The 22,646-nt window shown below is 36.1% G+C and overlaps 3 protein-coding genes across 4 annotated transcripts in view; 1 reads left to right on the forward strand and 2 right to left on the reverse strand.

Annotated features, from left to right (window-relative positions):
• Nucleotides 1-1,584, forward strand: part of FUNDC2 (FUN14 domain containing 2) — a 14,377-nt gene extending 12,793 nt beyond the window's left edge. Inside the window, exon 5 of the mRNA XM_081278430.1 lies at nucleotides 499-1,584. Coding sequence (XP_081134556.1) covers nucleotides 499-576 — 78 coding nt within the window. The 3' untranslated portion in view covers nucleotides 577-1,584. The remainder of the gene's footprint in view (nucleotides 1-498) is intronic.
• CMC4 (C-X9-C motif containing 4) lies at nucleotides 1,515-22,250 on the reverse strand. Of its 2 annotated transcripts, none has more exons than XM_081278433.1 (3): nucleotides 22,113-22,250; nucleotides 15,640-15,707; nucleotides 1,515-6,408 (listed from the first exon to the last, which is right to left on the reverse strand). In XM_081278433.1, exons 2-3 carry the CDS (start codon nucleotides 15,695-15,697, stop codon nucleotides 6,266-6,268), a joined length of 201 nt encoding a protein of 66 aa, XP_081134559.1. In that variant the 5' UTR covers nucleotides 15,698-15,707; nucleotides 22,113-22,250; the 3' UTR covers nucleotides 1,515-6,265. The 2 variants fall into 2 exon arrangements, with proteins under 2 accessions (XP_081134559.1, XP_081134560.1); XM_081278434.1 differs by lacking the exon at nucleotides 22,113-22,250 and adding an exon at nucleotides 16,736-16,872.
• On the reverse strand, nucleotides 17,062-22,247 carry MTCP1 (mature T cell proliferation 1). The gene is made up of 5 exons (XM_081278432.1): nucleotides 22,113-22,247; nucleotides 17,730-17,881; nucleotides 17,422-17,592; nucleotides 17,289-17,340; nucleotides 17,062-17,202 (listed from the first exon to the last, which is right to left on the reverse strand). The coding sequence occupies exons 2-4, from the start codon at nucleotides 17,832-17,834 to the stop codon at nucleotides 17,293-17,295; spliced, it is 324 nt and encodes a 107-aa protein (XP_081134558.1). The 5' UTR covers nucleotides 17,835-17,881; nucleotides 22,113-22,247; the 3' UTR covers nucleotides 17,062-17,202; nucleotides 17,289-17,292.
• Nucleotides 22,251-22,646: the final 396 nt, after the last annotated feature.

Consider the following 22,646-nt stretch of genomic DNA (forward strand, 5'->3'; position numbering starts at 1 on the left):
TAAAAGTAGTAAATGAATGCAGTTATTTTAAGTGCTTTGTTTAGGGAAATGAGATCTAGGAAGAGTTAGGCACCAGAGCAGAAATGAGGCAGGAAGACATAGGCATTGTGGCAGTGAGGGGACACCAGATGGTTTGGAAACTGGTTCAAAAAGGATAGAGTGGTAGAATGATGGGGAATGCCAAGATGTGAGTCCCTTTTATGGTTGGCAGATAAAGCTACTGCATTGGAGTTCAAGAAATGATCAGGATGTATTAAGGGAAGTAGTCAGGAGATTGATAGCACATAGACAAAGGAGCCATAAAGGGTGCCTAAGTGTATGTTCTGAGCCTCAGATGAATAGGAGCTTTTGTAGGAAGGTAGGTGAATGGTGGGAATCTTTGGGAGTTTAAGGAAATAAGGACCTCACTTGTTAATCAACAACAGTAATAGAAATGATTCCTAATATTATCATTCTTAGCAGCTAACTCACTCATTGTGCCAAATCTTTTATTCACAGGTTGTGTCATTTGTGAAGAAGAATGTTCTAGTGACTGGAGGATTTTTTGGAGGATTTTTGCTTGGCATGGCATCCTAAGGAGGATAACTTCACTTCCATTGTTCTGATTTTTTTCTAATCAGCAGCCTCTACACTCCATCATAGGACATCAAGTCTCTCCTGTTCTCCCATGCCTTCCTCCCTGTTGTGTCAAACCTGAATTGGCTTCTATAGGCATCTGTTGGTACAAGTTAATACAGGCCCTGCCTGCTGTGAGCTTGATGGTGATGGAAGAGACATTAGACATTAGCTCTCCTCCCAGTATACTCCCCACTTGGTCAATCTGTAGGTCAGCAAAAATGTCCTTTCCCTTAGAAAATACTTACCAGAATACATTGCAAGATCATTTGCCATGAATGGGTCCTCAAAGGTTGTCCCACACTTGATTTGGAAAAGAAGCAGATAGTTAACTTATGTGCTGCATGGGAAGGAACTGAATACATTTGCCTTTAAGCATGAAAGATTTTGGTATCTTGGTGTGTATTTTATTTCTAGTTGGTTTTAGATTACAGATAAGAGAAGCTATTTAAACCTGTTATAATTATTCTGACAAAAAAATGACAGTCTAAGAACAATAAATGACAGAAATCTGAATATGAAATGAACTTATGCTAAAGGGTATATGCTGTACTGAAGGTATTGTATTTGGTAGGAAGATCACTTAGGGAAACCAGCTGTTAGAAATACATTGTTGGGTAGTCAGAGAAATCATTTAAGAATATTAAGATACTATTCAGGAATGTTTTCCACCGTATCAGATAATGTATTTCATGGCTATTTCCAAAGATTTGATTTATGGTAAAATGAATGATTTAGATAGGAGAAGGAAGAAGCTCTTGGATTTTTATTTCATAGAAAAGGCTTTGTGCTTTGAAATGTGAAGTATTATTCCTGTGTCACAGCATTAGGGGTAGCCATAGATCCTCGTTGTCAATTCTAATTCTTTATCCAGTTTGTATGAAATGCAGCATTTAATCCAGAATTTTATTTTATTTATTTATTTTTTGTTGATTTTTTAAAAATAAATGACAGTGGAATGCATTACAATTCTTATTACATGTATACAGTACAATTTTTCATATCTCTTAAACCAGAATTTTAAATAAGCAACATTTCCAGACATTCAGAATTAAGAAAAATAATGATAGCACACATGAAATGAATTATTTCTGTCATCAAGTAAAGTCTGCGTCACTTGATGACACCCCTCCATTTCTCAGAATTATTCTTTAAAAATTTACACACACTTAACACATTTTGTTGTAATTCCAACTAGAATATCTGCTTTGGATGGTAAGTGAAAACTCCTTGTCCCAGGCCTTGAGAGCCCTTTCCCCATTTGTGCCCTTCAGTACCTGTCAGCATGTTCTTCTTCATTGTCTTCATCTTTATGTCACAGGGCCTAGCACTTAATAAGTTCTGAGTATTTGCTGAATATATGAATTTTAACCTTCTAGAACAAGAACTTACTATTAAAGGTTAGTTTTACTCAGATGTAAATCTTAAAACTTGCAGTCAATCCATGTAAAATGGGGATATAGGTCAGTTGGTAGAGTGCTCACCTAGCATGTACAAGGCCCTGGGTTCAATCCTCAGCACCACTACAAAAAAAAGTTTTTAACTATCTTGAGAATGATGTATTGAATCTGAAAATTGAAACTACCAGTGGATGTGTAGAACTTTATAGAATTCACCTATTTGCATTTTCCTCATTAAATTACAGTAACATTTAAGGCAACAAAGTTATTTTGCTTGCAATATGTATGAATCATCGAATCATAATGGTATGAGCACCTCTCTGCTACATATTTTTTCCATGAACTTAAAAATTATTTTCACTTTTTATTATGGAAATTTTCAAACACACATAAAATTAGAGAATACACTGACTTCCCCATGTATCTATCACCCATGTAAAACCACCATGAAATTTTAACTAACCAATTATTGTAAAACAAATACCAAATAATCATTTTATTGTATTTCAGTATATATTGTTAAAAGGTAAGTACTTTTTAAAATCATAAGTACAATACCTTATTATCAAGTCGAAAATCAATAATTCTCTAATGTCAAATATCTGGTTCAATATTTCCTCATCTCAAAAGTGTTTCACATTTAGTTCAAATCAAAATTTAAGGTCCATATTGCATTTGGATGGTATAAGTCTCTTTTAATTTATAGGTCCTCCTTTATTTTTGCTTGGAGTGTATTTATTGGTAACAGTTCCAATTTTATATATATATATATTCTTCCCTTGTTCCCTACATCTTTTTTCTGATGCCAGGGTCTCTGGTTTTGGTATTTATGGTGAGCATTGTCTACATGTATGGCCAGATAAACTTGTTTTGGATGTGTTTGGGGTTTTGGCACCTCCTGCTGGTGGGTATGTCGGAACATTATCCTTGAATCTTCAAGTTTGTGGACCCATGTAGTGAAAACTCCTTGTCCTGGGGCTTAAGAGAGCCCTTTCCCCATTTGTGCCCTTCAGCACCTCCAGCACGTTCTGCCCTCTCCCAGGTCACTACAGCTCTGCACTGCATTTTCACTACTCTGGCAGCCCTCCAACCCAGTGCCCCTCCCAGGATGGGACAGGGTAGGATGAAAACTTGGGACCTGTTAGATCAGAGCTGTAACATTTGTCTCTTTGCTGAGGTTGTCCCCTTGCTGAGGTTGTCCCCAGAGTCAAAGGAGTGAGGTTAGCAGTCAGGGGCAGTTTCTGGCAGCTGCCTGCTTGGGCTCAAAAGGTTTGACTCTTAAGCTTCTAGTCTCCCCAAGCTCTGATTCTCTTTGCTGACCTTGAGCTCAAAGGAAACCTGCTTGAGCAACCCCACTGTCATAAGTGTTACTGGCATTCTGATAATATGGTAACAAGACTATCCTTCATCCAAATGGCCATTGTTTGCTTGGACCTCCCACCACTCAGCTTCTGGATCTGAACAGTTACTATCTAGTGGATTCTGGAAGAAGACCAGACATATTCAAGATGGAGGAGTTTAACATAATTCTAGCTAACACTCCCTTAGGGCTGGTGCTTGTGGTTTTGAAAGGCAGAGTTCCTGTGTGGTTAACTATGAATGTGTTTTTTGTTCATTCTTTTGATCAATGTTTGCCAGAAAGATAGGCATAAAAAATGGTTGAATTTTTATTTGCATCTTGTACTTTTTTTACAGTTTGGGAAAATACCATGAGTCTCTGCTTGAAAAAATAGTATAGAGATGGATTTAGAATTTTTGAGTATCGGTGTTTTGGATGATCTGTTTCTTCCATGAGGGAAACTCCTACACGCAATCCTGTAGGAAAATTAGACTGTTCCCCTTTCTGATCCCCTGTCATGCATGTCCAGTATGATTTCTTGGAAATTAGGTCCAGAACTAAAAAGGTTCTCTGCTCAATAGTCACTTACATAGTATTAGTGTGAACTCTTGGAAAACAGGATGGAAACCTAATATAGTTCTTGACCTGATTTCCCAGAAATCTTACAGTGTGGCTTATTTCTGTGATGCCTTTATTCTGAAGGGATCATAATTTACAAACTATTTTTCTAAAGAAAACAGTGTTGCACTTTTTTCACATTTTTGACTTGCCAAAACTTTTTACAATTTTAAAATGTTAAGAAATGACATGATTATTGAGAACAGTGCTTCTCAACCTTTTTTGCACATGGGTGTATCATCTATAGAATTGTAAAATCTACTGATGCCTGGCTTTCATCCTAGAGATTCTGACTTCAGTGGTCTAGGGTGCTGTTGTGGCAGCCTGAGGTTTCAAAATGTTGCAGATGTTTCTAATGAGCAGCCAGGACTGAGAGCCACTGAAGTAAAAGAGTTGGTAGCTGGTACTAATAAAATTATAGTTCTGCTATTAATGTGACTACTTAATAGGACTTCAATATCATTATAAATTAAGTGCCCTACAACTTGAGATAACTGCTACATACTGAACAAATGTACAATATTACAGTTCACAAAATTTGAGTAGATGCAAGGAAGGGAATTGTACTGTGGTGCTTTTTATAAATCTCTAAGATAGAGGAGATCATAGTTTCCAACTTCCCTGAAGACTGAGTTTCATTGTTAATATCAACTCCTATCACATAAAAAGCATTTGAATATTAAACCTTCTCTAATGGCTATTGTATTTTTATCTACATCATAATAATGGTTAAAGAGAATGAGATTGATTAAACCAATGGCTTCCAATAGATCTGTTTAAAGGAAGGAAAATTGTTTTGAATCTTTCAAAACTCTAAATACCTGGTAGCAGGGGGACATTGTTAAGAAGGCCACAACTAAAAAAGAAAAGCCATCTATTTGATTTGTAATGGTAATGTAAATCTTGGCACCACAATCTATTGATAATTTTAAATGTAATTTAGATCCATAGATGATGTAAACATTATAGTTGTAAAATGCTTTATTAAATTGTTTTACTATTAACATGAGAGTTTATTTAAATTATTTCATGGAAATTTAGCATTGCTTCCCTGGTGTGTGGACCAGACATCTCTAAAGCAACATTTTTCTTGTCTGCAAACTGGATTCACAATGGCAATACAATAGTCCTTTCCAAAGAATCATAATTCACATTAACATAGGAAAAACTCTAAAGTCCAACAGGAAAGAAACTTGTTTACCTGTGTTTAACCTAGTATTCCCCAAATATCCAAAGATTTTTTTTTTCATTACTGTTCCTAGAAACACTTTCAGAAATGCTGCTTTAAAGAAACAGTTTGCCTAGGGGCTGAGGTTGTAGTTCAGTGGTAAAGGGCTTGCCTAGGACATGTGAGTCACTGGGTTCAATCCTCAGCACCACATAAAAATAAATAAAATAATAAAGGTTAAAAAAAAAGAAACAGTTGGCCTAAAATAATAATGGCATTTAATCATCAAGGACCTATCAGAATTTGCTCATAAAGTCATCTTTCTTTTTGGAAGGAGGGGCAATGACAGTTCTAGTATCTATTTGAGCCAAGTGGATGGCCATAAGGTAGCTGTCAATTGCCAACAGGCTTCATTCAGTAGATTTTTATTAATATCTGGATTTATTAGAGCAGGTTTTGACTATAAGGATATAAAAAATAGGTATATGACCTAAGACTTTTTATTTTGTTCCTGCTTGCCTGACTTCCAATGGAATTTTTTTCTTCATTCACAATAAATTAGGGATCACTAAACATTACAAAAATCATTTCTATGCCTTTCATACCACTGAGTGAAAAAATATTAAGCACCTTCTTCTGACTAGGCACTGTGGTGGGGATGTAAAAGCAGAAAGAAATATTCCTACTGGCACCTAGAAGGACATTTTGTATTACTGGAAGTACAACAGGTATGGAGTTAGGTTAAAGGAAGTTTTGAGTTAATTCAGCATGTAATCTATGCTTGTTACCCTGGAGGCATGAGTCTTCACCTCATGTCTCATATGACTGGTGGTATGAATTCAAGTGCTAAAGAGAATTCATTAGTAACCTGTATTGAAGATCCTTAAAATACACTTAGTACCAAGCCAAAATTTTTCACTTAAACAGGTTTATTTTAGCAGCTCAATTTTATGACATTCTACACGTCTTAAATCTATCTGTTCTGCATAGATGGCATATTCCACTAGCTCTTACAGTTGATTTTTCTTTTGCTATTTGCTGCTACCTGGCCTAAAGAAAGGAGGATAAATAAAATGTGCTTGGTAGAAACATGGGGCAGCATTTAATTAATTCTTCAGCAGAACTTTACTTTGCTGGAGACTTCAGTGTCTGGTTTTCTTCTTTTTCAAATCCTGAACAGACGAGAGATCTTCCCTTGGGATATCGAGCACAACACTTACGCAGTTCTTCGATAACAGCCTGACACTTTGATTCGATGTAGTTGTTGGCTGCAAAATAGACAGGGAGACCCCAGTCATGATCTCACATGGCTGAGAGGGTACAAAGATCGGCACTTACTATCTAACTATGGAACTGGAAGAAAAAAGACATATCTAAGTCAATGAAATTCTTTCTGATTTAGATACCTGTCAATAGGTCAATTAGGGAAAAAAAAGTATGATGTACAAAGTACTTGAAAACTTTTAGTATATCATTTCCTTTTACTATTGAGTTAATAGAAAAAAGATAATCTAAGGCAGTGGTTAGTATTAGTAGTCACTGATCTCTTGGAAATATCATAAAATAGAAAAATGTACAGGGCCCACATAAAGACCTTATGGCCTCCATAGCTTAAAATATTATCTGCTTGGCTCTTCACAGAACACATCTGCAGAGTCCCTAAGTAAGGAGAACTTGACATAAAAGATTTTATGTCAGCTGCAAGTAATCTGAGAAGCTGCATGGAAGTTAACTATACCACTTACTAGTTATGTGACCCTGGACAAGTTATGTAATTTCTGTGTCTATTTTTCCAGCTTAAAAAGGGCAATCATAGTAGTATCCATCTTGTGTGAAAGGATTAAAATTTTTTACCATGTGTAAAGCCCTTCACATCTAGCAAGTGTATAGTCTTTTCTGCTTTCATTGTTTCATATTGCACCAAGAGTGTGGAACCAACTTTTTAACTTGGTTCTTGTTCTCCTATTGTCTTATTGTCCTTTTGAGTTACTACTTCAAATCATATAAAGATTTATTTAGGAGAAGAAATTATAAGCAAAAAAATTAAAAGCCCACATTTTTCCTTTTTTATTAAAGTTGGAGAGAATAAAGTATGACTAAAATGATACTATTATGCTTTGTATACAATAAGAGACATGAAAAATTGTGCTCTATTTTTGTAATATGAAATGAATTGCATTTTGCTGCCATATAGCAAATTAGAATTAAAAAAAATTAAAATGGTATTATGCATCAACATTTTAGAATAATCTAAAAGACTATAAAATAGTGCTTCCATCATAATATGAACCAAGATAAACGAAATAAGGGTTTCCTTTAGGTGGTGGGTATTTGGGGAATCCTTAACCATTTCTCCTTTACTTGTTTCTATAATTTCAAGAGCATCTATCTATTACTTTAATAATGGAAAAATTACCAAAAAGCCAATTTTCAGGTAGTTCTATAGCTTTTTTTATTTGTTCTGGCAATAATAATTTGCTGATAAAAAAATAAAATCCTCTAATATTTGGTCATACTAAGAGGTTGAATTGAAGCTAAACAGGCAAATAACATCAAATATGCTTTAAAAGAAATTCACTTTTCATACTGAGTGAATTGCTGAATCTGGCAGCCTGAATTCCAATTGTATTTTCAAACCACCTTCTACCAAATTGGTTTAAATAAGAGAGTGGTCAATTGCAGCTTCAGTGAAGCCTGGTTTACTCTTTTCTTTTGTCTTGCAGTGCTGGAAACCAAACTCAATGCCTTGTACATGCTAAGCAAACACCACTGAGCAATTTCCCCTGCCTTGAAGACTAGTTTTAAAATGAGTCAATTTACAAAGGACTTTGCTCCACATAAGAATTAGAACCAAAACGTTAAAAATCAAAATGGTAAGAAATATTAAGCATCTCTATAATAACTTTGAACGAAAATGGTCTCAATTCTCCAATTAAGAGACGGGCTGGCAGAATGGGTTAAAAAATAAGACCCAATTATATATTGTTTGCAAAAGACTCACCTTGCAGGCAAAGACAGCCACTGTGAAAGTGAAAGGATGAAAATGGATATACCATGTGAATGTAGTCAAAACAAATTACTCTCATCCGACAAAGCAAACTTCCAAGTCAAAATTAACCAGGAGAGAAAAGATCATACTGCTAAAGGGAATAATCCAACAGGAAGATATGATAGTATATATTTATGCCCCAAATGTTGGTGCACCTAATTATATAATGCAGACACTAATTTTGGTATAAAGACTTGGATAGACCCCAGCATGAAAATACTGGGTGATTTCAACACACCTCTCTCACCAACAAATAGATCATTTAAACCTAAAAAAAAAAAAAATACTATAAACCTAAATGAAATCTATAGAAAATTTCATCCAATAATACCTGAATACACTTTCTTCTCAGCTGCTCATGGAACCTTATCCAAATAGACCATGTTTTAAGTCATAAAGCAAGTCTTGGCAAATATTAAAAAAAAAAGATTGATATATTCCCTTGAATCTTATCAGATAATGGAATGAAATTAGAAATCAATACTAAGAAACTGTAGAAACTATATAAACACATGGATATTTAACAATAAACTTTTGAGTGACAGATGAAACCGGTGACATTTGAGGAGAAATTTTTAAAATTCCTAGAATTGAATGAGAATAGACATAAAACCAACCAGAAACTGAAACACTATGAAGATGGTTCTAAAAGGAAAATTTATAGCTATGAATGCCTCCCTAACAAAATCATAAAGATTCAAAATAAATAACCTAATGATGTACCTCAAAGGTCCCAGAACAAATCAATTCCCAAATAAGTAGTAGGAAAGAAATAATTAAGAGCTGAAATTAATAGAGAATAAAAAGTAATACAAGGGATCAATGTAACAGAGTTGGTTCTTTAAAAGATAAACAAGATTGATAAGCCCTATGTAAACTACCCAAAAATAGAGAAGATCCAAATTAATAAAAATTAAGAGATGAAAAAGGAGATGTCATCACAGAAAACTGAAATTTCAGAGACTACTTTAAAAACTTACATTCCCCAAATCAGAAAATCTAGAAGAAATGCACGTTTCTAAACACATACAAGGTATCAAATCTGAACCAAAAAGATTGAAAATCCAAACAGACCTAATAAGTAATGAAATTAAACCAGCAATTAAAATCCTTCTAACAGGCAGGTTTGGTGACACATTGTAATCCTAGCAGTTTGGGAGGCTGAGGCAGGAGAATCCCAAGTTCAAAGTCAACCTCAATAACTTAGCGAGACCCTGTTTCAAAATGAAAAAAAGGGGGCTGGGGATGTGGCTCAAGCGGTAGCCCGCTCACCTGGCATGCACGCGGCCCAGGTTCGATCCTCAGCACCACATAAAAACAAAGATGTTGTGTCCGCCAAGAACTAAAAAATAAATATTAAAAAATTCTCTCTCTCTCTTAAAAAAAAAGGGGGCTGGGGATGTGGCTCAGTTATGACTCAGTGGTTAAGAACTCCTGAGTTTAATCCCAAATACCAAAAAAGAAAAAAAAAAGCCTTCTAACAAAGAAAAGCTCAGGACCAGATGGATTCATAGCTGAATTCTATCAGACCTTTAAAGAAAAAAAAAAAATAATGCCAGTGTTCCTGATAGTATTCCATGAAATCAGAAAAGAGGGGCACACCCAAATTCATTCCACGAAGCCAGCATCACCCTGATACCAAAACCTTATAAACATGTCAAATAAATAAAACCACAGGCCGATATCCATGATGATCATAGATATAAAAATTCTTAATAAAATGTTAGCATTTCATTAAAAACCACATTAAGAAGATTGTACACCATGATTTTTATACCAGGGATGCAAGGATATTTCAACATGCAAATCAATAAATATAATTCATCACATAAATAGATTTAAAGACCAAAATCACATGATCATAATAACAGGAGCAGAAATAAGCCTTTGATGAAATCTAGCACACATTCATGTTAAAAGCACTGCAAAAAACTAGGGACAGGAGGAACTTACCATTGCATCATACAGGCTATATATGTCAAACTCAAAGCCAGCATCATAGGGAATGGGAGAAAACTGAATGCATTTTCTCTAAAATCAAGAACAAGACAAGAATATCCACTCTTACCACTTCTATTCAATATAGTCTTTTAAACTAGCCAGAGAAATTAGGCAAGAAAAGGGAATCAAAGAGATAAAGTAGGAAGAGAAGAAGTCAAATTATCACTTTTTGCAGATATGATTCTATACATGAGACCCAAAAATACTCCAATAGAAGACTTGTGGAGCTGACAAACACTAGACAGCTGATATTCATCAGCATTTATTGATTTTTGTATGTTGAAACATCCTTGCATTCTTAGAATAAAACCAATTTAGGCAGGCGTGGTGGCATATGCCTATAATCCCAGTGGCTGGGCAGGCTGAGGCAAGAAGATCACGAATTCAAAAGCCAGCCCCAGCAACTTAACAAGGCCCTAAGCAACTTAGTGAGATCCTGTCTCTAAATATAAAAAGGGCTGGGGATGTGGCTCAGTGGTTAAACGTCCCTGGGTTCAGACCCTGGTACAAAACCAAATCAAACCAAACCAAACAACAACTTGATCATGATGTACACAATCTTCTTAATGTGTTATTGAATATGAAATGCTAATATTTTATTAAGGATTTTTATATCTATATTCATCAGAAATATCAGTCTGTAGTTTAATTGATGTGTTTATATGGTTTTGGTATCATGGTGATGCTATCTTCATAGAATTAATTTGGGAGTCCCCACCCTTCTCTACTTTATGGAACAATTTGAGGAATACAAAATCCACTTTAAAAAACCAATAGTTTTACTATACACCAATAATGAACCTGCTGAGAAGGAAATCAGGAAAAAATTTCTTTCATGATACCCTGAACACCAACCAACCAACCAACCTATGGATAAATCTAACCAAGGAGGTGAAAAACCTCTACAATGAAAACTATAGAATATTGAAGACCTCGGAAGATGGAAAGACCTCCTATATTCCTGGACAGGCAGAATTAAAGTTGTTAAAATGGCCATATCACCAAAAGCAATTTGTAGATTCAATGCAATCTCCACCAAAACACCAATGACACTCTTCACAGAACCAGAAAAAACGGTCCTGAAATTCATATGGAAGAATAAAAGACCCAGAATAGCAAAGCAATTAAGCGCCACACTACCTGATCTCAAATTATACTACAGAACTACAGTAACAAGAAACAGCATGACATTGGCAACAAAATAGACATAATGACCAATGGAATAGAAAAGAAGACAGAAAACAAATTCATACAGTCACCTGATCCTTGACAAAGGTGTTTAAAACATACATTGGAGAAAAGGCATCCTTTTTAACAAATAAAGCTGGGAAAACTGGTTATTCATATGTAGAAGAATAAAACTATTTCTCTGTATCTTACCCTACACAAAAATCATCTCAAAATGAATCAAAGGCCTAGCAATTAGACCAGAAACACTGCAACTGCTAGAAAATAGGAGAAACACTCCATCATATAGGTGCAGGCAATGACTTCCTCAATAGGACTGCTAAAGCTCAGGAAATAAAACCAAGAATTAATAAATGGGATGGTGTCAAAGTTTCTGCACAGCAAGGAAAACAATTAAGAGTGTAAAGAGAGTGATGAAAGAGCAAAGAATTATAATGCATTATGCTGTCATATATAAATTAAAAAACATATAATCATCTGAAATATGTAACTTTAAACCAAAGAAATTTCACAGCATTTTTCAAAATAAATAAATAAATAAATAAATGTAGGTATATAACTTCTGCCTCAGTATTTCCACAACAAAGAATATGTTCTAGATTCACAAATTCATATGTTCAAACAAGATACACTTATGATGTCATTCATTCCATAATTGTAATGTAAAAAATGAGGAAGGAAGGAAGCAAGCAAGCAAAAAGAAGGAGGGGATCAAGAAAGAAAGAAAAATGGAAGGAAAGAAAGGGAAATTACCTATTGATAAAAGATTGATTGGTTAAATAAATAAAGCAATATGCAGACAACTGGGAAAAAAAAAGAGTATGAAGAGAAAGTCTTTGGAATGGGAAAAAGTCTTTGCCAGCTACTCTTCTCTAACACAGGATTTAGATCCATGGGATCTAAAATCCCATGGATGAATTCAAACTAAAAAAGATTGTTCTCAGCAAAAGAAACAATAATGTGAAGAGAGAGCCTACAGAATGGGAGAAAATCTTTACCACATGCACCTCAGATAGAGCACAAATCTCGATATATAAAGAACTCAAAAAACTTAACACCAAAAAAAAAAAATCAATAAATGGGCCAATGAACTGAACAGACACTTCACAGAAGAAGATATACAACTGACCAACAAACATGTGAAAAAATGTTCAACATCTCTAGCAGTTAGAGAAATGCAAATCAAAACTACTCTAAGATTCCATCTCACGGGCTGCAGTTGTGGCTCAGTGGTAGAATGCTCACCTAGCATGTGCAAGATACTGGGTTCGATCTTCAGCACCACTTAAAAATAAAATAATAGTATAAAAAAGGATAATGACTTAAAACGTGCATGCAATTAAAAAATAAGATTTCATCTCACTGTCAAAATGGCAGTTATCAAGAATACAAGCAACAATAAATGTTGGCAAGGATGTGGGGGAAAAGGTACACTTATACATTGTTGGTGGGACTGCAAATTGGGGCAACCACTATGGAAAGCAGTATCGAGATTTCCTCAGAAAACTGGGAATGGAACCACCATTTGACCCAGCTATCCCACTCCTCGGTTTATACCCAAAGGACTTAAAATCATCATACTAAAGTGATGCAGCCACATCAATGTTTATATCAGTTTAAGTCACAATAGCTAAAATATGGAACCAACCTAGGTCTCCTTCAACAGATGAATGAATAAAGAAAATATGGTATATATACACAATGGAATATTACTCAGCCTCAAAGAATAATGAAATTATGGCATTTGCCAGTAAATGGATAGAACTAGAGAATATCATGCTAAGCAAAATAAGCCAATCCCCCAAAACCAAAGGCTGAATGTTTTCTCTGATATGTGGATGATAATTCAAGATGGGGAGTAGCTAGGAAAGAATACAATTACTTTGGATTAGGTAGAAGGGAGTGAAGAGAGGGGAGGTGTTTGGGGGTAGAACGGATAGTAGAATGAATCTGACATTATTACATTATATTACATATTATTACATTATGTCCTATGTACATAAGGACATGTGATTCTACATCACATACAACCAGAAGAATGAGAAATTATACTCCATTTATATATAATGTGTCAAAATACATTCTACTAAAAAAATAAGATTTCATCTCACTGTCAGAATAGCAGTTATCAAGAATACAAGCAACAATAAATGTTGCTTGTATAACTAATTAAAACAAATTAAAAAAAATATTTGTGGGGTGGGGTTGTGGCTCATTGGTAGAGCACTCACACAGCATGTGCGAGGCCCTGGGTTCAATCCTCAGCACCACATAAAAATAAAATAAAGGTACTGTGTCCAACTACAACTAAAAAATAAACATTTAAAAAAAAACTGTTTGGAAGACTCCTTTCTAGGTCCTATTAGAAATACTATATAATGGGGCTGGGGATGTGGCTCAAGCGGTAGCGCGCTCGCCTGGCATGCGTGCGGCCCGGGTTCGATCCTCAGCACCACATACCAACAAAGATGTTGTATCCGCCGAGAACTAAAAAAAAAATAAATATTAAAAAAATTCTCTCTCTCACTCTCTCTTTAAAAAAAAAAAAAAAAGAAATACTATATAACTAGTAGCAAAAACAAATGTTTTAATGAGCTAAATGGTTATCTTTAGAAAAATAAAAATACTTTGTATGTAATTTATCAAATGTAAAATACTATACTAGATCTTATTTTAAATTAGAAACAGAACACTAGAATCACCACCCCTCTAGGAACAGTTTGGTAAAAGAATGAGATCTAGACCAAAACCTACCACATTTAAGCATGTAATCATCACCACTACATAATCATCACACTTTTTGTTTATTGGGGATTTTTAGGGGTTCAAAAACTGGTTTATAACCTTTAATTGTGTAATCATTGCATGATATGATTCTGTTCATCACTATTATAAACAAAGCAGCAATGTAAATACATATATGTATGTTTGTGTATATATAAAGATATGTTGTAAAATTTACTCATATTATCCAGTATTATTTGAAAAGCAACATTTGATAAAATCTGGCAAATATTATGTATGCAGGATTTTTTTTTAAATATTTTTTTTGAAAATTTATTTTTAGTTATAGATGGGCACAGTACATTTATTTATTTTTATATGGTGCTGAAGATTGAACCCAGCGCTTCACGCAAGCTAAGCAAGTGTTCTACTACTGAGCTACAGCCCCAGCCTCTATATGTAAGATTTTGATAAGAAAAAACTGGCTCTTGGGAGGGGCTAGGGTTGTGGCTCAGTGGTAGAGCACTTGCCTAGCATGCACGAGGCACTAGGTTCAATCCTCAGCACCACATAAATGTAAAATAAAGATATTGTGTCCACCTAAAACTAAAACATAAATATTTTTAAAAAAGCAAAAACTGGCTCTTTAGAATAATAGACATGTGTTAATTGTAGGGAACTACTTCCCAAGAATTTTTTATTCACAGCCATTTTTTGTCTAAGTTTTACTCAAATTCACTGTTTTTCTTTTAGCCAAAATTTTTCATTTTAATTATCTATTTGGCTTTTTTTTTCAGTGCTGGGGACTGAACCCAAGGGTGCTCTACCACTGAGCTACATCCCTATCTCTTTTTTCTGTTTTTTGAGACAGAGTCTTCCTAAGTTGCTGACGCTGGCCTTGAACTCTCCATCCTCCTTCCTCAGCCTCCTGATCAATAGGATTGGAGGTATGCACCACTGCGCCCAGCCATCTGTATGTATTCTTGTTGCCATGTGTTTAAAATTCCCTCAAAATTTATGTGGAAAAAACAAAATAAAAAGAACTTTGCTCAGCTCAGGAATTCTCAACTCTGGCTGTGCATTAAAATCATCTCATGCAGGACATGGTGGTGCATACCTATAATCTCAGTGGCTCAGGAGACTGAGGCAAGAGCATCACGGGTTCAAGTCAGCATCAGCAACTTGCAAGGCTCTCAGCAATTCAGCAAGACCCTATCTCAAAATAAAAAATACAAAGGGCTGGGGATGTGCCTCAATAGTTAAGCACCTCTGGGTTTAATTCGTTGTTTAAAACAAAACAAAACAAAATCTGCTTAACTCTCCAGAATGATTCATGTTCAGACCTTAGCTCCAGGAATTCTGATTTAATTGTTCTAGGCCAGTCGTTAAAGCTCTCCAGATGATTCTAATGTACAATCAGGATTGAGCACCCCTAACTTAGAGCATATCAGTTTTTATTTTTTGTATAAAAGAATAATTGGTCTCTTACAGTTTACAGATAAAGTAAAAAATATCTTAAAAGCATTTTACATACTACCTTGTAAACATTTCTGTATTTCACAGGCTTGTTTCTGGCACGGATCCTTTTGCGGCATATCCAGAAAACTAAAACAAGAAAAATGATTTTTATTTTGCTTTTTTACTCATAAATAAAGCTCCTTACATGGAATTTTCTTCAGAGACAATTAAAAATTACACTATAAATACTCTTCCCGTGTAGGATGAACCAACTGTATTTTTATAATATCCAGTTCTTTAAGGTTAGAATAAATAGCTTTACATGGGAAAAAAATCCTTAAATTCAATGTACTCGTCCTGCATATTGTAAACCAATGTTGGGCCAGAGGAACTGATGCTGCAGGTCAATGGGCCTAGACAGCTGCCCATTTGTATCATTCAGAGAGAAAACCCTTAATAAATGATTAAATTTCCTCAGCCTTTTTCCTCACTACTTGTGTGTAAAATGAGATCATACCTACCTCAAAGGATTGATGGAAGAACTAAATGTGATAAAGATATAAAATGTATAGAATAGTGTCTAGAAGGCAGTAAGTAAAGATTCAAAACATGGTGATTATTATTACCAAGACACTTTTTTTTTTTTTTTTTTTTTTGAGACAGGGTCTTGCTATATTGCTGAGGTTGGTCTGGAACTCCTGAATTCAACCTGCCCTCAACCTGCCCAGGAGCTATGATTATAGGCGCATGCCACTGCACCCAGCCCAATGCTTTAAAAAAACATATTTTAAATGTATATAAACTGTTATAACTACTTTGACTCAGGAAATTCTTTATAGGTGGTAAGTCCTTTCCTAGAAATCAGCAATGTTTGTGTACTGTCCTGAGAAAGGTGCTTATTGCTTAAGCAGCTAAAATGAGTTTGTGGAGCTCTTATGGAAACCAGCTTATTTAAAATATGTAACCAAAGAAGGAATTTTAGTGCCTACAATTTTGATGTGCAACTTCTAATAATTGGAAGACACAATTTCAGAAAGAATAAAGGCCTAGAAGCCTTTGTAGCTAATTTCATCAATGCAAATAATTTTTTTTTCAGAATCCCCTAAGTTCTCAATAGATACAAATTAGGTCAGTACTGGGATGGGAAACATCAGAGCAAAACCTAGGATATTTACAGGATGGGAGAAGGAAAGGCAGGTGAATGTGCTGCAGGGCAAATAAGCGACAAATAGATGTTGATGCTGCTAGGAGCTGCTCTCTTCTCTCTAAATCAGTACCAAGTCCTTGGTGATCAGGGCATCTGTTCTGTAGCACGTGCTGATTTTTGTGGGATTCATCAGATCCCAGTTCCAGCCGATGATGTCCATTAAAGGTTCTATGGCAATTTCCAAAGGAGTCAATTTCAAGTTATGTATCCTTACTAAATGCTTTTGTTGACTCACTTTGTGCCTGCATAACCCTCTCTCTGCAGTGTCACTTGCAGTATTCTTCATAACCCTTCCTAAACTTCTGTGTTCTTGATGAGTTTTTCAACCCATGCCCTCCCCCCTGGGCCCAAGGGTGGGTGCACTGCAGTGGTGGATGAAGTGATTGCCATATACTGAACAGAACAGAGGAGCATATCTTCCTAGAATCCCAGCACCTGGAAAAAAAAATCATTAAAATCACCACAACGGAATAGAGTGAAAACAAAGAAGGGGAGGAAGGGGGAGAAATAGAAATACATACCGGGTTAATCATCAGGCAAAAGCTTAAGCAACAGCTCCTGTACTCCCCTGACCTGTCAGGAAAAGAAAAGTTTATAGAGTACTCTGTTATGAGAGTTCTAATACAATGGGAAATGACTAAGCAATATGTGTACCATTAAATGATGCTGTATCTGCCACAAGCGAGAGTTGTTATCCATGTAGCGCTCCTCAGGGTAGAGTTGCCACATGAGAGGTAGCTGGGAGGTTAGAAGATGACTTGGCCTAGTTGCATTACCTAAGGGAACCTGAATTTGCTGGACTCGTGCCCTTAGGAAACTTGTCTCCTAATGGAAGGGAATGATTAAAAAAAAAAACACACACACACACACACACACACACAAATATTTCAGAATATTGAGACTGGTTAGAAACCAAGTTACTTGAAAGCAAAATCAAAGAAATAAGCAAAATGAAAAGTTACCTCTTCCACAACGGCCACCCATGTGCGCTGGTATTCGTCGCGGTAGATACCCTCTTGGTGAACCCAGAGGTGATCGGGTGGAGCCCCCACATCCTCTCCTGCCATTCTGGGCTTTGGGTTCCAATTCTAGCCCTGCTTTTCTCCACCTAAGCCTGTAGCACCCGTGCACAGGACACAGGTGTGACTTTTGGGGTTTGAATAACTCACCAATGAGTAAGGTACCCTGTGACTAGGAACCATCAATCAGAACCAAACCCCATAGATGTCTATTTGCACAGCCTAAATAGAACCAAGGACATCTGAAACTTTCTACAAGACTAAAAGTGACACTGAGGAAACATTTAGGCAAAGCCTCAGGTAATGCTAACTGTTGACTGCAAAGCAGTCAAGAATTCGAAGTGAGTTTTGTGGAAACCTAGGATAAGCAGTACAGGAGGCTAGGTACTGGTCTCGTATTCTTTGCATTCACAAAGAAATATCTGACAAAATGTAAGCAATAGAGAATGCACAGGAGAGTGCCTAAGGACGCAGTATTTTGGCAGGAAGTCAGTAACATGGACATATGCATGCCATATTCCTTAGGTAAAAGCCACTTCCAAGCAGTTTCCATTTTAATAAATGTAAGATTCTGAACCACATGCATGGATTTCTAAACTGGAATTTAAAATTTAAGGACAAAGGACCTATTTATCAGATCACTAGAAAAGGTTACCTATAGCAGCTGGGCATTTCTAGAAGATGATTTCCATGTTTGAAAAAATATTTAGGGTAGCTTCATGGAGTTTCTGAGCTGCAAGAGACTTTAGGGATCATGGTGATGTAGAGCTGAGTGAGAACAAATCATAGTTATCCATCTAGATCTTGTTTCATCTTAATAATCCTGCAAGATGTTACAAGAGTCCATTTTTTCCCATTGAGGCATAGGTTTAAATTTTTATCTCCCAAGCCAGAAAAGCCCCTCTACCCTTTGAGAGATCTAAAGGAAGCACAATTCCCAAAATATTTGGGTGGCAGGACAAGCTCTTTCCATAACAATCCTCTGCCCAGGCTGGGATCTCATTTTAGGAACTTACAATAATTTGAGATGCATTTTGCACGAATGAATCTTTTTGTCCTAACTCAGCATTGTGGCATAGTTTCAAAGGTAAAGGTCTACCTTTTTCAGAGAAGATAGGGCAATGGGGAATCTGTTCCACTAAACAAAGACCTCCTATTCACATTAGGTGGCCATTAGGTGGGAAAGAAAATGTAGCATAGCTTGGGAGGTTGTTAGAGCCTTCAGAGTGAGACTGTCTAGAGCAAACCAGATGTCAGAACTCATATGATGCAGAACAGGAAAAAGTCAGAAATAAGAATGAATCAAACTAAACCAAGCCCTCTTTTACAAGGATAACAATCTGAGTCTAATTTTTTCCTTAATAATGTTAAGTTTTCCTTTCCTAAAAAGGAAAATAGAAAAATACTTTTATACAGGTAAGGAATGGTTTGACTTTTATGAATAATTTGAGAGCATCACATTTGTTTCACCCACCATACCCTGAGTAGATCTGATTCTGAGCCTGGCGTATGCTGCTGTTTTCACATGAATGTGCTTCCTCATTAAAGATGAAACTCTTTCACCTTAACCAAATCCTGACAATAGCTCTCCTGATCCTGTACACTCAAAACTTATGAATTATCTTGGATTTCTTCTTCCTTCTTCCTTCTTCTTCTTCTATTCTTATATCCTATCTGTCACCTATTCCAGCAAGCACCACCACTACCACTGTATTCAAAATAAACTTTCCCCCAAATACCATGTTCATTTCAAGCTTCATACTTTTCATCTTCCTTCCGACTTGTCTAAAATACATAAGTCTCTATATTTTAAAGCCATTTTTTCCATATAGCAGATAACAATCATTCTGCTTCTCTTTCCCAGAGCTTTGGAAAGAAAAGTCACAAACAATATCCAGTATATGCTATTTTCAAAATAAAAAAGTTAAAACCTTGATTTTGAGCACCAAAAAAAAAAAAAAAAAACATAATTGTTGCCAATATTTTTTAAACTAGAAGCCAAGTGTTAAGGGTTTCAGGACCATATCAACTTCATAGATCCTATCACAACAACACATTAATGTTTAAATTTCTTTTGAATGAAAACAAATTTATATTGGATATACTACATAAAGTAAAATAATTACAGTGGCAGAGAGGGTAAACAAATTGGAGATGATGTTTTGAGTTACTATGAATCACTACAAAGGGTTCTTATGAGTTACTACAAAATATTCTCAGAAGAAAGGCAATGTGCTGTGTTGCTTTGACCCAGAGGTTAACATGCTGGGCACTGGGCAAGATAAGCCTGGAAACAAACCTCAGAACATTACCCTGAACTTGGGCTTGCTACCAATCAGAAAGCATGGTGACTCAGAGAACGACAACAGCAGTGATCAAGGGACAGAGAAGCCACCATAACCAGGAATGAACAACATTCTCAGTAGAGAAATGCAAAGGCTGAGCAAGAGGAATCAGATCAAAGCCTATAAAAATGACAAGCTGTATGAATGAAACACCATTTCCTTAAACATGATTCTTGGAACACTTGTTCTCAACATTTTCCTTAGTCAAATAATTTTGGGAATATTGGAGAGTGATACTACCACAGCAAAAGCTCCAGCAAGTTATGCAGTAAAAAAAACTATGCTGTTTAATATTTCCCAAATTTATTTGACTAGTGATTTTTGGGTTTTTGCATAGATCCTTGTTCACAAAATTTAGGACTCCTTGAACTAAAAATGGTTAAAACTTCAAGATAAACTTAGGTACAAGGTACAAAACAATACAGAGAATATAAACCTTTGCAATTCAATTCAAGCAATATAACCATCTGCAAATAAAAAAGTATTTAAAATGTTTAGATATATTTATAGCTATGTTATCCACTAAAACAGATTTTCCCCAAGGAGGTTACATTGACACCAGAGACCATATTGGCCTAGACAGATTATTTTTAGGCATTTTGTAAATTAGGTTCTAAATGGATAATATATAATCTAGAAGAGCTTCCTTAGGTAGTGATCTAAGTAAAACCATCACTTTTTTTCCTTTATAGAATAACTGTTTTGTGCCTTTTATAAAAAATATAATTTGTTTAAATTTTCAGATGTTTGAACAGTTTTTAAACATTAATTAGTCGAATATGTATATTTTATTTGAAGTCTTTTAATAAACTCATCCAATAACATTGGGTGAAATCATCAACAATCCCTCAAATCAGCCTGACCTGTATATGATCTGTGATTCTGTAAGTCATAAGCTTTGTGACCGTGGACAAGTTAACTTCTTTCCATCTCAATTTCCTGAGGTGTAGGATGAAAATTATGTCTAGCACATAATAAATTTGCTATAAATATTAATAGTTTTTTTGCACTCCATTAAAAGTTTGGAGGTGTAAAAGGTAGCCATAAGAATTATAAAAGTTAGTCAATGTCATTCTGTTATGAGATTGACACCCACAACAAAAAGACATGTTTTTCTCTTTGAAGATGCCTAAATAAACTTTATAAATTCAAAATATCCCATTTGAACAAACAATAACGAGAAGAATAGCTGTTGCTGTCTCATCAGGACAGGGTGCACTAGCCATACACAGTAACTGAAAATAATATATAACATAAAATGAAAACTTAAGAGAAAATGTTGATAGATCCACTGTAATCGTACAGTTGGAAAATTTTCCAACCTTCATTATTATCAAAATTTATCACGGAAAGCTGTGCCATGTGATCTTTAAGCATTAGGTAAAAAATGGAGGTTGCTGGCATGTACATTACAGCTAGTTCACTGATTTGGAGCCCTATTTGTTGGGAGACTTGGGTTGGAACTGACTTGGGAGAAAAGAGCATAGCATCAACACCTCTTCAAGTAGCACCTTGGGAATGTTCCCTTTCCAGTACTGCCATATCTGCCTGTCTACAGAAATACACAAGAAATAGAAAATCAAATCAGAAACATAAACGCGGATGGACCCTGGAGGCAACCTGGCATGTAATTTTCTTTTATATAGAATCGTTCCTAAAATCCTGTATAATTTGTAAACTTGTGACTTGGAAGATCTGTACTTTTAACCCTGGCATGATGACATACCGCAAAATAAAATTACTTTCATAATGTAATTTTACAATGTCTGGTACCATTGAGACAAGATCTGAGGAAACTTGTTTTCTGGATATCTGATGTGATATATTCGAACGTGAATAAAACCTGAAGTCCCCTAATTCCTCTTCCCCGTATCAAACAAATAGATACCTAAAAGCTTTTGTGAAAAGTAGCAGCAGCCAAGCTCAAGAGTGATACTTTTTCAGATACAGTATAGCACTGTTTCTGCAAAAGGTTACTCACATGAATATAACGTTTCTTGTGCTAATTTCTCCGCCACGAGAACAGCTAGGCTAAAACTTCCAGGTCTCCCACCCCGGGCCACTCGAACCAAGATCGTGACGTGAGCCCGGGAAAAGCCGAAGGGTAACCCCAACCGAGGTCACTAAAACTGAAGTTGCAAGGCGCTGGCCGGCAACCGGAAGTGGTCCAGGAAGAGTTGTACGAGATTCATAGGCTGACTTGGAAATAAAACAAAATAAAACAAAACCTTAACTGTTTTAGGACCGACTTTCAAAAGAGCGTCCCTCTGGCTCAAGAGGCCGGCGTTCGCGGAGATGTCGCCTCAAAGGGCTGTCCCCAAAGCGTGTAGGCCGCGCACCGCGCTCCTCAGCGGGCGGGCAAAATGGGCGCCGGCGCTCAAGAAGCGCCTGCCCAGGCGCCCGGGCGCCGCTCACAGACCACTCCGCCTGAGGATAGAGAGCGCCGCCTCCCTGCCGCCCCCGCCGCGGGCCTGATTCCGCGACCTCCGCCAGCCACCGCCCTTAGCCCCAGTGG

Source organism: Spermophilus citellus (genome assembly GCF_964194105.1).
Source record: "Spermophilus citellus genome assembly, chromosome: X".
Lineage (NCBI taxonomy): Eukaryota > Metazoa > Chordata > Mammalia > Rodentia > Sciuridae > Spermophilus > Spermophilus citellus.